Raw genomic sequence first — 15,868 nt, forward strand, 5'->3', positions numbered from 1 at the left:
CCTTTATATGGACAAAAAATAAATAAAAAACATGTCTCAGTTTAATGTAGACCAGTAAAACACCACATCAACCCATGACCTTTGTTATAAACATGGAATTCAATTTACACATTTCCAAAAATATAAACAAAAAAGCACTTATTAAACTTTGTAGAGGATAGAGCTCATTCGTTGACTTGCAGTGCTGTGAAGTAACTAAGTACATTTACTCATGTACTTTTCTTAAATACAGTTTATAGTTTACTTTGAGTATTTCCACTTTATGCTACTTTATTCTTACGTTCAATCACATTTCAGACTGGAATACTGAACATTTACTCCACTACATTTACCTGACTGATTTAGTTACTAGTTACTTTATACTAATAACTCTGTAGGATTCTGACGTCTACTGATTTTTCCCTCTAAACTTAACGTAAACTCAATAAATGCTCAGATGATCCAACAGAGAATGTGAATCAAAACTTTTCCTCTGACATTAATCAGATTCATCTGGTGTCAGTGTTTATAATAAAACTGTAAATAAAGTAGTTCAAACAGTAGCACGCTCTGACACACTGATGCTTCAGTATTAATAATCTAACAATGTCGTATATAATAATATATCAGTCGGAGGGACCAATGCAGTACTTTAACTTCTACTTGAAAGAAAACATTTCTACATTTTTGTATTTGTATCCCAGCCTTATCTACAGAAAGTTTTAAGTTGTTTAGTTACTTAAGTTACTTTTCATCATTGTAAATGATGTGAAGTGCATCATCTTTGTAAAGAGAAAACATACTCATGAAAATAAAAATCAAACAAATCTGTCTTTTCTCTTCCCAAACTCTTGTCCTTACGTAGTTAGTTGTAATTGCTTAAAATGAGAAAATGGAAAAAAAAGAAGCTTTTCAGAGATTAAACTGTTCATTAAGTCACTTTAAGCAGGTTTTCTACTCGACATGTCCAGTTTTTTATACAGCCCTAAAACATATATGAGCCCTTCTGTTCTCAGTTTGGGTAAATGACCACTAATATAAACACAAATAACATGTCAATGACTGCATCTTAACTTACTGTGCATCATATTGATACTTTTTGATCTGGAAATGGCTTTAAATCTGTTATGAAGGTTTATGACAGCTTAAAAAGACACGTTTATTTAGTACCAGCAGCTTTATTCTGCATGATATTCCTTTGTAAAGGTAAATACATCGGTGGAGAAATGTGAACAAACTTAGCAACACTAACAAGTATCAGCAGAAATCAATACATTTCTACTTTTTACAGCTGTTGTGGTTTCGCCTCGCAGTCTTTAATGATGTATCGTTGTTGTGTCTGTGGATAACTGACCAAAAAACAAGATCGGAATAATTGTAACCACTTTATTCGAGTTTGATTTCATAAAATGGTTCAGTGATCTGGAACGTCATCAGTATTCAGTCAGGTTTGGATGAGTAAACGCTTCTTTTTAGAACTGCCGTTCAGCAGTAACACAGGGAGAAATCCATCCAGCGGGGGAAAAGAAAACTCAGACACACAGTAACAGAAAATAGACCAGAATGCATTGTGGCTCAGAGATACTTCTTCTTGTCGGGGGGGGGAGTTTTTGAGGGAAGGGGGAGCAGCTTCCACTACAACTTTAATGCTATTCATGCAGCTCTGCTCCCACATTTGATTGAAAGGAGCAAGTTCAGGGCCCTTCTCCGGGGGTGGTCGAAGTAATTTTGGGGAATGTCGGGGTGTGTGTTGGGGGGGGGGGACAGAAGGAGAACGTAGGGGAGGCAGGTGGAGGGAGAGTGGGTACACGAAAAAGGTAAACTCCAGCACTCCATCACAGAATGACTCCTGGGCTGTTTGAGCATCGCAGATTGATTATACTCGACTGAAGGAGGAGGATTTAAGGTGGATTTTTTTCCCCTTTAAACAGCCTCTTTTTTCCCCCGCTTCTTCTTCTTCTTCTTCTATGGAGATCTTGCCTGGCCGCAGCATTTACAGACACTCCAGTAAAACTTGGAGCGGTGATGGCCAGCTCTGCAGACGTATCATTACATGGTGCAGGGGGGGGAGGGATCAGCCTGGATCTTATTACCAGCTGGCTCTACCAGCTTTCCACTGGACTGCTCTTTAAACACAGCCACTGACTTCAAAGATATTCGACTCCACTGTCACAGCCGGGGCACAAAACTCTACCTTTTGTCTCCCAGTCGGAGCAGAAAGAAGATTCCTCCTGATATCGGTATTAAATTAGATTTCATAGCACGGTGAAATCATTTATAGAACAAAAGGCTCAAAGCAAACTGGCCACCTGCCAGGCTGTTTCATGACAAAAGCAGGTGGTTCTGTTGTTTTTTTTTTTGTTCCCTCTCCTCAGCTGCATCCAAAGTGTTTTTTCCATAAAGTTTATGATATGCTACACTGTACAAGTTTCTCCGAGTCATTCGAGAGGCAAAAAGTTTGAGACGTGAGCTTGTGATTGGAAGGTTGCCCGTTCATTCAAATCCTCCTGCCAGCTGAGGAAATCTGGACAGAGACTCTGAATGAGAAACAGGCTGCTTTGTGGTGCACTTGAGCTAAATGTTAATCCTCTAGTTCTCTGGTGGAGCTAATTAGCAGCCAGCAGGAGGAGAGAGACTGGTTTTACTGGGAAGCTCACAGGTGCTAGTAAAGTTAAATCTGTATGTATTTGAAGCAGGTTGTTTTTTTTTTTTTTTAGTGATTGGAAAAACAGCATTTTCTTTGATCTGAGCCGGAGCTGAGGAGGGAAAAAATGACTTGCTTGCATTTTTTGCTTTTGGTTTGTTTACTGCTCAGGAACAGGCGAACTGGGGCTTTTAAACAAAAGTCACATGGACACACAAGCAGCCGGTTTATTGGAGAGAGAGAGATTTGGCTGAAGTGTCGTCCACGTCTGGCAGCAGGGTGTGAGAGCAGAACAGATCTGATATCAGTTACTTCGACATGATTTATCCTCTCCAGTTAAAGACAACATCTGAATATGATCATGACATGATCTTTAAACCAATAAACCTAATTTTAGCTGACAAAACAGTCTCCACTCAAGGTCCTTATTACTTGCTTGGTCTTGTACTTCTGATCATATCTCATGGGCTTCATCAGCAGATGAAATTTACGCTCCAGAACAAGTGTGTTCAAGTTTTCATGGTTTTTTATGCGTTTTTTGTGTCGTTGCTTCAGACTATATGTAGTAAGTTTTCATGAAATCTCATATCAAATATCATCTGAGACGAGGATGCACTCAGAGGATAAAGACCTCTGAGGTGGGACAGTTTATTTTTACGTTTAAACACCTGCTGGAAAGTTTTGGGATGAGAAAATGGTGAAATCATTGTTTTATTGTCAACTCTCCAGTCACAATAAAGTTACTAAAGAAATAGTTAAAAATACGTTAAGTTGCAGTGATAAGAAATCCTCTTTTATTGGGTCTGGGAGCAGATCTGTACCAAAACTAATCACCTCTTGCCTGGCTTCACTTTCCACCATGTTTCATTGAAATGAAATTGTTTTTAGTATCCTGCTGACTCACTTAGAGACAATTAAAAAGTCTGACAACATAAGCTCTTTAGTGGATTTGAGGCAGGCACGCTGTTATCACGACCTCCTCTCTCCTGTCTCCATCAGACCCGTGCCTGTATATTCCCCGTTTCGCCCAGCTGCTGGAGTTCGGCGAAAAGAACCACGACGTCTCCATGACGGCGCTGAGGCTGGTGCAGAGGATGAAGAGGGACTGGATGCACACGGGACGAAGGCCGTCGGGACTCTGCGGAGCAGGTAACCAAGAGACGAGGCGGCGTTTGATGCCTGCTGTCTGTACTCTGGGGGATATTTTTGTATCAGGTGAGCGGTGCTGGCTGCAGCCTGGAGGCCTGGTTCCAGTCGCCTGAGAAAAATCTGCAGAAGAAAAGTGATTAACCCTCTCTGCTCTGTTGGACTCTAACATCCAGGAGCTCTTAATCGAGATACCGAAACCTGCTTAGAGACCAGCAGGATCTGTAACTCAGCCTGCCTCTTTTTATTCTCAACTTAGAGCACAGACGGCTTCATAATGCTGGCAGGTGTACTGCCGTGCTGTACCTGTTTTACTTGTGAAACAAGTGAGGATGTGGGGATTTAGTTTTAGGCAATACAATATATAAAACTACAGTTGAAGTATAAAAATACACCTGCTGTTAGCTGTGAGCTCCTAGACATTAAAACAGGTGTGTTTGAAGTCGTCAAGGACGTCTGGCAATTGGAAAATCAGGTTCTGTAAAAATCCTAAGTGTTCTGAAAGCTGGAGAATGGTCCCAAAATACAACTCTTTATGTCTTCAATTCAGCTTTAGATGAAGATGTTCCTCTGGTGAGAAATTTAATTAATCATGCAGATCCCACAAGTCAACAGCTCCTTTAATTTTCAGCTGTTGAAAGGATTATATAAGGCTTTTTTACTCTAATTGCCTTTAAAAACTCTTAAAACAGTCAAAATAAGTTATGTGTTTTGCGAGTGCCTTGTCTTCACTTGGATGAGCAGCTTTTATTCCCAGAGACAGAAAATACCAGGTAAAATTAAAAGCTGTCCTTGGTGGTTCCAGTTGTTTTAATCTATAGCTGACTCTTCCTATAGGAGGAGTCGGGTTTATGACACTATGAACAGAAAGTGGCTGCTGGATCCTGACGTTCCCTTCCATCTCTGACAGTTTTTGTAGCCAGCCAAGTTTTCCAAACACATTTGAGCCTTTTGCTGTTTGTTGGTTATCAACCACAGAGACCTGTGAGTGAGGAAAACCTGCCAGCACCTGCCTGAACTTATCACGGTTTGTCTGGCGTTGATATCCCACCCTGCCCATCATCCTCGTCGTCTGAGTGTTGTGGTGCAGTTTATGAGAAACAGCTGAGCTCGAAGCTCTTCTCTCTGCCGGTGTCAACCTGAATATGCTCGGCTTTGACGCATTACCAGCTAAGACGTCCTGAAATCGAATCACCGGCTTCCTCTGCTCCCTCCGTGTTTACACTCACGGTTTCAATTTTCGGCTTTCTCTGTTCCTCTGCTGCATTGCCTGAATAATTAATTGCTTATCATAAATCATTGAGAAGGATGCGCTCAGATGGAAGACGGAAAAGTTTGTTCCCAAATATGATGCAAATATCTCTGTTGACAAACCAGAAACATGCATCTGCAAGACGTTCGTTAGGGTGGAGGAAGAGAATTTCATCATCAGTTACTTTCAGGGAGTTCAAGGACTAAGAGGTCGTGAATGTAAAGTAATGAAGTTTCAAAGTTAACTCTGCACTAAGAAAGGAAAACCAGCAACTTCACAGTGATGTTGTTTCAAGGTAATGGTGCTGAAATGTTTGAGAAAGTCCTCAGCGGAGCTAAAAGCCACCACTTCAGTCCTAAAGGCTGTTAGAAGTGTGCATGTAGAAGCAGAAGCATGCATCTATCTTTTAACAGGCTCTTGAGCGAGGCAACTCTAATGACGGTTATATAACTGTTCCCCTTCAAGGCTCGCGCTGCAATTCATTGCATAATATTAGTGTTGCTGTTACTCCTTTTTGAAAACTGTTTTCGTGTGGGGGCGGACTGTTGGATCCGCAGGCTGAGGTGCCCCCGTCCTCTCGGCTCTGTCCTCCAGTCTTTAAGGTGTTCATACAGAAACACTTAAATACCAAACATAATATCAGAGTTTTGAGTCACGTTGTTGTCTCTGTCGGAGTCTTGATGATATATGTGTATATTTGTTCTATCATTAAGTGTGTATAGGCTCAATATAAGACACATATAGAATCTTAAATCCTCTGTATTCTGTGTTTTTTGTTGTGTGGACTGTGTGCTGTTGTGGTTTTAGGGCTGACTCAGGTTGAGTTGTGAATAATGTGTAGGGACGGAGCATCAAACTTATCGCATTGTGTTGTTTTTCTCTTCTGTTTCCAGCTCTTCTCGTCGCCGCTCGTATGCACGACTTTCGCCGCACCATCAAAGAAATCGTCAGCGTCGTGAAAGTGTGTGAGACCACGCTCAGAAAAAGGTGGGAGGTTAAAGTTTTAGATGTTTTTGACTCGGATATTCCTCCGTTGAAAATGCTCTGTTCTTAATTATCAGTTGCAGAGACTCAGTTTTATGATCTTGCCTTAATGTCCCCCGTCCCCCTGCACCCTCTCCTGCATCAGACTCATAGAGTTTGAGGACACGCCCACCAGTCAGCTGACCATCGAGGAGTTCATGAAGATGGATCTGGACCAGGAGTGCGACCCGCCTTGCTATACAGCTGGACTGAAGAAGCAAAAAGCCCGTCAGGTACGGACACGTCCATGTTACGTAGACAGGAGCCTGTGAACACCTGCCTTCCCTGAACAGATTAAAATTTTCCCTTAGATTTTCTCGGTGGTTATGTGCAACCCTCGGGCTTTCTCCAATAATTAACGACGCATATTAACCTTTAAAATAAAACTGTCTAAGATCACTGTTCTGTACATTTTCAGCCTTTACAGAAGCATAGCAGGTGGGCTTTGTTTCATAACTTCAGAGAGCTGTGATTGAAAAGGTTAAGCACAGTCATTTAAATATTAACCAGCTTGAACTGAGACTGTCGCTGATTTAAACAGTTGATTCTAGGCATGAAATAGGTTTAGACTTTAAATATTCTCTGGAATTTTTGGTTGCATAAGGCAGATTTATTGACCTGAATATGTTTTATGTAGTGACAAATGGCAAAAGATGATTTTAAAGCATGGAAATTATGCATTTATTTCATTCAATCCATGTCAGTTTTGATTTGTATCCACGTGGCTTCCACTATCACGCAATACAAGAAAAGCTTCAAGAAACTGAGATGCTGGAGCTTTCAGTCACATCAGATGGAGTTTAGTTGTTTTTCGTGCGATAAAGTGTCAGTTTTAGTCGTCAGATTGGTAAATTATCCACTGATTAAAGGCCACAGGCTGTTGAAAGCTTCAGAAACAAGCTGAATCTTGCGTTGAGGATTTTGTTGCTAAGCTAGGAGAGGTAAATCCCTACAAATCAAACATTTACCTCTCTTTTAAAAGATTCTCAGCCGATATTGTCTCATGTTACAGCAGAAAAGAGCAGAATAAGGTTTAAACTGTTTTTACTTTTACAGTGAAGGGAAAACGTACTTATGTGTTGTCAGTCATTTAGTCCTGGACTTCAGCTGTGTTTCACACCAGCAGCATCAAATCAAACTCACACTTGGTGTTTTGTACTTGTAGGAAAAAGTCACTCTGAGAGCAAAGGCAGCTGCTGTCAACCTCCCTCCATCCCTGTGTTATAATGTTCTTTTATTCTGAGATGTTTTACTCATTAATCACTTCACCCTGTAGTCGCTGTTGAATTTGGAAAAAGGCTTCTGTTGTTCTGTTCAGCTTCTCTTCCCTTTTTCTTCCTCCCTCTAGCTGGAGATGGAGCTGAAGAAAAAGATGGAGGACGTTGAAGGTATGAATGAGATACTCGTGTCTGTTTGCCATCCCATCAAAGACGTCTCGACTCTCGAGCCACTTGCTTTTCTTTTCAGTTTGCTATTACCTTTGACCCAGATTCAAATCCCAGGCAGAGACAAAGCCTCGTTGCACTTTCTTGTTTTCTTCGATGTGGCTGCCGTTTGGCCGACCTTGACTAAATGCAGCTCAGTGTTGGATGTGGTTAAATGAAAAACCTGAAACGCTGCAGCTCATAGAGAGGAAACGGCTCCCTGTTCTTTTTAAAATGATTTATTTTCTGCACAGCATGTAATTAACCGTACGTTATGATACAATACTAACATATTATATTGTAATTATGGAGCTGAGGGAAATGTAATTTAAAGGGTTTGCTAAGTTTCAGAAGAACAGCCTGTGACGACCAAGAACTTAAAAAGCACCAGAGGTGTAATTTATTTTCCCTGCATGTATCATACACGTTCATTTTAGCAGACATGAAAAAGTTACTGCATCTGATTTTCTCCTTCTCAGTGTCACATACTGTATAACAATGTTGATCCTGGAATAAATCTCGGCTGGTTTTCATTGGTTTTTTGTTTTATCTTCAACAGAAGAAATTCATGGCTACGAGGATGAAATCGATGCAGAGCTTCAGAGCAGCAGACCCAAACTGAGAGGAGTCTACGCTGCTTACGCTAAAGAAGGTACGGAGCAGAACGGCTGAATGAGCAATGTCAGAGGCCGGCCTGTAAACTGAAGCTCACGTGTTCGATCCCCACACACACACTGGTAGTAAGGAATATTCAGCAATGTTAGAATGCACATTTAGTTTATGGAGGGTTGTGTATTATACACATGGATAGAATATCAGGGATTGGAGCCAGTGGACCTGAATTCTTTGTCTACTCGGCTTCAAACAGATGAAAGTTGAGCTCAGTCTGCAGATGTAAAGCTGAGCCCGACGAGTCTAAAATGTCCCAAAGTGGCCACAAGATAAAAACTTTTAAAGAACCAGTGTTTGACGTTTAGATGGATCTGTGTAGATATCGAATATAATGTACATAAGTTCAGTTTTTATTCACGTGTAATCACCTAAAACTAATAATCATTGAGTTTTCGTTCTCTTCCATGGAGTCCAGCCATGTTTCTACAGTAGCCCAGAACAGACAAACCAAACACCTTTTGTGTTTTAGTGTTGACACAGTTTGAATACAGATGATGAGGAAGAAGTAGTTTACAGACAAACAACTAAATACAATGTGTAAACAAATATCAGCTACGGAAACAAACCTCTTCACTTGTTATCTCGCAGCCACCGTAAACTCTAGGATGTTCCCGTGAAAGGCAGGTTTAAGGTGACGGGTGCTCGCTAGTTGCAATCTGCGTTCTCACCAGTAGAGGTCACTGAATCCTACACACTGGTCCTTTAATGCCGGCCCTGTTCACATGACAACAGTTTTGCTAAAAAGGAAAAAAAGTTTTTGCTTTAGAAGTTCTGCGCTCACACGACAACAGCGTGACCGTGTTCTTTGTGCACACTGATGTAAACGCAGGAGTATGCATGCCAGGCCAGTAGAGGGCGATGTAACTTGCTGATAGTCCGCCATTGTTGTTGTAATGTGTGAGGTAGGGCGGTGTCGTCACAGTTTTCACAAGATTACACTCTGGAACCTGGTCTTAAAAGTTTGTTTTCAGTGCCTTAGTTAAGACGGGCTTTTCTGGTGGCGCCACCATCAGGTCAAATGTTTGCGTAACTACTGGTTATGATGTAAGAATAGAAAAGTTGTCTCTCAGCTTCTTATCGCACAGTTTAGTTTTCTGGTGTGTGATGAGCGTGTAATCAGCTTCATTTGGCTCAGTGGTCTTTTTAGGAAACTCTAATTTTGCAGCCAGCTGTTGGAACGTTAACGTGAGATGATGTTTTTATTTGTCACCTGTGTCAATCAGTCAGACTGGATGAGAAGCCTGAGCTTCTGCTTGTGTTGTGTTTGTTCATTTGACACACACACACACACACACACACACACACACACACACACACACACTCACTGACGCCCACCCATGGAAAATAACACACATCAGACCACACTCCCTGTCCCTCTTTGTCTTATCTGTTTCTACCTTTGGCTCTTTATCTCTGGCTCTCTGTCTTTGTCTCTCTCACACACACTCACACACACACACATCACACACACTTGTCGTACCCCCCCGTTTTCACACAGTGGGGGTGGTGGTGGTGGGGGGGTCGTCTCATTGATTTCAGGCATGCTGCTCTTCCAGCTGCTGCGATGCTTTCAGATCTGATGGCATTTCGTTTCTTCTCAGACTGATCACAAGTTGTTTTTCTGACTTCTGGGCTGAAATTCTGTGTGAGGACGATTAAAGGACTCGTTTTAATTAGCTAGCGAGAGGACGGCCAAAATTATGGGCCCAATTATTTAATGTGGATGTAATTATTAATCACCATTTCTATTCTCAGTGATGTGGGAAACAAAATAATTTTACTGCACTTGTGGAATTGTATATAAACTATTTGTAATTACAGTGGTTATTCTGAAATGTGTTTAATTATAAAACTATAATTATCATATACAGTTATGAATAACTAATTGCACCACCTGACTGTAGTGTAACACATATTAATCCATGGGGAATGCTGAGGTGCCCTTGAACTGTATAATGAGATATAACACTGTGAAGGTGAGACAAAATGCATTAATAGTCATTTTGAATTTATGCATTCTGGTTCGTACAAGGACGTTTTTCATTAAGTGCATTTCGTGTTCACGTCCCTGGTGACTCAGTAGAAATTAAACCAGTGACCTTTTCAGTTACTGCAAATTTTTCACTGCATTCTGACACTTTATACACTAAACAATTAGCTGATTAATTAAAAACAAACCTTGATCACTTGTATACGCTTAGATTAAACGGGAAAGTCCTTGAAAACGTAAAAGTAAAGTGCAAATCTGTTTCCATACATTCGCCTTGTTCAGCTGATTCTCTCAGACTTTTACCTTTTCCCCAAGTTGAAGGAAGAGCTCAGACGTCGCCATTTTGACAGACAAAAATTCTTTTCCTCAAACTTTCTGCTGAATCACTCAGTGAGTGGAAACAGTTGGACTATCATTTTCAAACTTTTACAGCTTAATAGACGATTAAATGTTTATAATGTTTGTTCATGGTGAGTTCCGGGACCTTTTAGGGCTTTTGGGGGGCTGTACTAGTTCCTGAGCTAAATGAGAACTTGTTAAATTAAACCGTTTTTGTTCAGATGATGTAACCTGTCTGTTTTAATCAGTATTTTAATATTAGAGGTAAATTGAGGGCAGCTCAGTCTCTGTGTTTGTAGATGAGCTGGATTGAAACTTGTTTTTTTTTCCAAGTTTTTTCAACTTATTTTCAAGTTTGACTTGGAGATGAGTTGGTAATATGTAGGTGATCGTGGCCTCTGGTGTCCCTGCCTATGTGGCTGCAAACAAAACAATAATTTCCTTAAAGGGATAAATTAAACACCACATTAACTCGGCATCAATCTGTCTCTCTCTCTCCCAGACTGTGAAAATGACGACGACGACATCCTCTCCACGTCGTCCAAAGTGGCAGATGATGAGGAACCAGAAGACGAGGATGAGCTTCAGGCTGTGGCCAAGCACTTCGGCAAAGACATCGAAGAGCTCACGCTGGAGGCCCTGATAAAACTGGAGCAGAGGAGAACAGAGGAGGAAGAGGAGGAAGAGGAGCAGGAGGAGGACGTTCCAAAGCGAAAGGGCCCGTCGCTGGAGTCCATCCTGGGTACGATGCCGTCGGCAGCCACTCTGGGCCTCTCCGAGTCCCTCAACAGCTGCATGGGAGAGGAGAAGGAGAACGGTGAGTGCACCCTGGTTTTTAAAGTCATTACTGGATGCTTGACTTTTCTTTTTTATGCAGAACAATCCGATTTGGTGTCACATTACCAGGAATTAGATTAAGTAGATTGGAGGTTTTCTTGGTTTGGTCACAGATTGCAGATTTCTGAGGCATAATAATCTCATTTGTTGGTGAGGAATAGCTCTGAAGTTCCTCCCTGTGCGTTGTTTTTAGATTTGTTTTCTTGGACGTCATCTGTTCGTGCCTTGAAATACTTTCCCTGTTTTGCATTTTGATGTGTCATCAGTGGGATCCAGGCAGATGAGGAGGGTGTATTTAATAAAACTTGACTATACAAACAGTAGCTGGAGCCAAACAATTTGAAGAATCTGGTGCCTTTAAGAGAACATGTCAGGTATTATATTGTTTGATTTAGCAAATGTCTTTATAACGGCAGCGTTTCCCTCGAGGGATGACCTGATTATGGATGCTGCTGTGATACTGTTCATCCTCGACTGTGTCTGGTACCTGCTGTATCACCATAATAACCCATAATCAAGTTAAAGAATGCTCTCTCAGGTTTAATTGTCATAATTAACTTTGCTCCAGAATGAAATTGGCTGAGCCGTGTGAGAAATTTGTCATCCCTTATTATATTTTACTCTTCTTGTGCACCACAGACATGAAGGGAATGTGTGGGAGGCGTTCAGGAGACATGTTCGCCAAATTTCTGAACCCTCGCGGCCTGCTGGGAGGTGGATTTGTGCCAAAAAGCTGCACGTTGCTGCATTTATTGGCGACTCATTCACATCAAGCATGTCTCTAAGGAGAGGCTGAATCCTACTGTCTGAGCTCAGGTGAAGTAAATACTGCACCAAGCCGATAACGTTCGCACAAACCTGAGGAGAAGGTGCATTTGATCAGCAGACAGACAAATGATGACTAGTTCAGGGCTTGAAATGTAAACACACTGTGAGCAAACAATTAGTCTCTGTAAAGAAACAGGTGTTGACGCCCGACAGCGTCGCAGTTTATCGTGCCTGTAAGGTCACAACTTCCTGCACTGATGCTTTTCCTTTGTGTTCGCTGGAGGCACACATGGACAGCTGCAGTTGTAGCGTAGTTGTTCTTATTTGTGTGTGGAGACTGTACACTGACATCCTCACTGAGCCTCAGAAACACCCTCTGATGTTGAACATCACGTCATATGGATCCTCGCATGACCACAGGAAAAAAGAGCACGTATGACTAAAATAACAAAACGCACATAAAATGACAAATCACCAAATGTATTTTTAATAGATGAGCCTTTTAAGGCCATCCTCGTAACCTTAACTCCCCTCTCTGTGATTCCAGCTGGGGGCTTTTATTGCATGTTATACCCCTCACCCCACTTTCCACATTTCCTGTCTGACTTTACACTTTTAATCTGATAAGGTCAAAGAATTAACAAAAAGAAAACCCTGCCGGATGCTAAGGTCATTCTGTGTTAACAAATATGTTAGGCCTGTTCCTCAGTACTTTCTGATTTAACTATTCTGTCTGTGGCTCAGGTCACAAATGGAATTTCCTAAACCAGCTGGACACTGCAGCTGTTAGCAAACATTACTCAAACAGGAGGGAACGGTGCATTTGTTGGGGACTGTTTTCTGTGCTCTAGTGAGTATTTGAGGCAGCAGGATGGAGTCAAAGTAAATGACAGTGTGTGTTCATGGTGAACAAGATAATCAGGCTTTGCTACTATGATTGATTCAGTGTTGGTTTTTGGTGCTGTCTTGGGATTTGTGAGCAGTGAAACATTTTTCTAAACATACAAACGACAGACAAACTCTTTAAGTCCGAGCGACTGAAGCTCGTGTTCAAACTCAGTCAGGAGACGTGAAATGAACCAAAGACAGAAGCAGACTGAGCGTTTCCGCTGCAGCTAAGATGAAAAACAACACAAAAGAAGGAAAACAAACTGTAGGAGTGATCACACCCTCTGTCAATGTGACTTATTAACAGTTGCAAAAATAAAACATCTACAGGGATCCATCATGTGTTGCCTATAATTACCTAATTACACTAGTAGGATGTTCTGCGTAAGCCCCCCCCCGCCTCCATCCTCCTTATCTGGGTGTGCAGAGGCGTTGATGGATGTGAGGTAATGGTGCCATGCAGCTACATCTGTCCTGTTGAGGAAACCTGTGTTTTTATGGCTCTGAGTGGGAGGATGGGGGAGTCACGAGAGGGCCAGGGGTGGCAGGTGAAGTGTGTTTTGATGGATGTTGTGAGAGAAGTGGGGGTGATGGTGGTGGTGGCTAAGTGTTTGGAGAACATCCTGCAACTTAAAGGTCACAGGTTTGAATCCCAGCTAAAGCCCTTTTGTGTCCCGGGCCTCTTAGAAGCGTTTTCTCACAGAGAATTTTCACACACGTTTCCCAAAACAACACTAAAAGAGCGAGTGCAAGTGGATGACGTTCATGTCACTGTGTGGAAGTAAGTTAAAGAAAGTAAACTTTGCTCGGTTTAGCTGATGTTCAACCTAAAATCAAGCTGTGAATATGCACATTATCGACTGGGAAGGCCATTCTGTCTTCATTTTCTTTACTACACCTAACCAAATAGAGGACGATGATGATGGTAATAACTATTAGATCTGTGCAGTTTTCTCGTCTCTAATTGAAGCATGTTGTTTTCAGTTTGCTTTTAGCCTCCTGTGAAACACCTCTGAGGCTTAAAAAGGTTCATAAGATGGATTTTATGATCCTTTTATGGTCCCTTTTGAGAAGTGTCTGTTAACAGCTAAATGGTAAAAGACATCCACTTTGATTTTGGACACTCAGACCCTGTTTAGACCTGGGCTGTGGTCGAAAAGTCTTTTTTGCTCAGGAAGGTTCCTAAATGAGTGAAATATGAAGTATCTCAGTGGCAGCCATGATCAGAGCCGGTCCAGCTTTCTAAATGTTAGGGGAAGGAGCTTCAGTGCTTCCTATCTTATCTCTTTTAGCAGAGGAGACACTGAACCTTCCTTTACCAAAGGAAAGGAGATAATATGGTCCCATAATTCCTTGCAGCAGCAGCAGCGTTTAAAGCGACACACCGTCGTAGTTACACCTCAGCAGATCCACGAACATGTCGACACAACACAACTTCCCCCTCTAAAAAAATATATAACTTTTTCTACTTAACAAAGTTAACAAAAGTTGTTTAGACAAAAACATCTAGTGTAATCGGTTTTCCTTCGCGTCTTTCCTTGACCTCATGATGTTTTCCATCGAGGAAAAGTGGTTAGGAAAGGAGATTTTTTTTACTATTGAACAGCTGTTTTACATTGTTCGGGTGATCTGAATACAAGTGAACGGCTGAAACACATCGCCTACTGCCTGCATCACCTCTGCTAGAGGATGGATCTGATTTCGTACGTCTGTTTCCAAGTGTAGTTCAGCGTGCCGTCACCAAAACAACCACCACATCCTGCATTGATTTGAATGTTGAATGTGTCCCAGACCACCTCGGTGAGTGGTTTGAGTGATCAGATCACAGTGTGTCTTGGTGGTCAGTATTCATGCTAATACCAGGCGTAAACAGGGTCTTAAGTAACCATATTACATCAGGTTATTAAGTCAAATACATAAATGCAAATCTGAAATTTTCCTGGTCGCCATGAAGGTCTCTGTAAAAACCTGTCTCCCTGAAACACCAGCTCAGGTCAAACCACCCATTAACCTGCTGCAAATGTCCTGAGTGACGCCACCGACCTCATATCATCACGAGGATACACGACAGGGACGAGGTTAAGAGTGACAAGAGCCACAATTACCAAACTGCAATGAATCACAGCTCTCTGAATCATGGGCTCTTATGTTAATTATAAAAGTGTCTTCCTTTTTTAAAATTGGTTTTTGTTAGAGACTGACGTTACTTTGAGTCATCACTCTGAGTCGATGTATCATGAGGCTCGTCGTTTGCGGCCATGAATGACAAAAAATCTCCATTAAAAATGAAAAATCGCCGTGATTGAAGGGTTTGATTGTCGGCCAGAGGGACCGGAGGCTGATCTCACCAGGGGAGCTGTATGATCAGAGGGGAGCCATTCATTCCCTCGAGTGTGTGTGTGTGTGTGTCTTCTCTTTATTCTGCCTCTGCTGTGTGTGTGTGTGTGTTGGTTTGTGTAACATCACTGTGCAGCCATTATGGTCTAGACTTTTTGATCTCAAGACAGTTCTTTAAAGAAATCTCTGCACTTGATTAAAGTGGCAACACCACACTGAAGTCCTGCATTGAAAATGTCACTTAAGTAAAAGTATTATAAACAAAATATACTTAACTTATCTGGAATAAAAGTACTCCACAGAGAAAAATGGACCCTTTAAGAGTGTAAGTAGTATTTTGTTGCTGTAGTTATTCATCTGAAGGTTCCTTGAAAGAGCTTGATGCTATAATTATCTAGAAAATGGACACACTGTTCAATTAGCACTCTTCCCATTAATTAATTCCAATGACTTGTTGGTGTTATTATACTCTAATGTCAGTCTTATGATTTAAACGTTTCCTTTCCTTCAACTTTCCAGGAAACTCCTATAAAATTACTCAGAAATAACAGAACCTGTGAAATAAATCA

The 15,868-nt window shown here is 41.5% G+C and overlaps 2 protein-coding genes across 7 annotated transcripts in view; both read left to right on the plus strand.

Moving 5' to 3' along the window:
* LOC108891404 (nuclear factor 7, brain) overlaps positions 1–15,868 on the plus strand; it is a 247,963-nt gene that overhangs the window by 61,299 nt on the left and 170,796 nt on the right. The gene's annotated exons all lie outside the window — the stretch shown is intronic.
* LOC108902040 (transcription factor IIIB 90 kDa subunit) overlaps positions 1–15,868 on the plus strand; it is a 123,244-nt gene that overhangs the window by 52,336 nt on the left and 55,040 nt on the right. For all 5 annotated transcript variants that reach the window (XM_051078033.1, XM_051078036.1, XM_051078035.1 and 2 more), the window contains exons 7-12: positions 3,623–3,772; positions 5,915–6,008; positions 6,151–6,277; positions 7,393–7,432; positions 8,028–8,120; positions 10,972–11,286. In XM_051078033.1, coding sequence (XP_050933990.1) covers positions 3,623–3,772; positions 5,915–6,008; positions 6,151–6,277; positions 7,393–7,432; positions 8,028–8,120; positions 10,972–11,286 — 819 coding nt within the window. The remainder of the gene's footprint in view (positions 1–3,622; positions 3,773–5,914; positions 6,009–6,150; positions 6,278–7,392; positions 7,433–8,027; positions 8,121–10,971; positions 11,287–15,868) is intronic.

The sequence above is a fragment of the Lates calcarifer genome, linkage group LG19 (genome assembly GCF_001640805.2).
Source record: "Lates calcarifer isolate ASB-BC8 linkage group LG19, TLL_Latcal_v3, whole genome shotgun sequence".
Lineage (NCBI taxonomy): Eukaryota > Metazoa > Chordata > Actinopteri > Centropomidae > Lates > Lates calcarifer.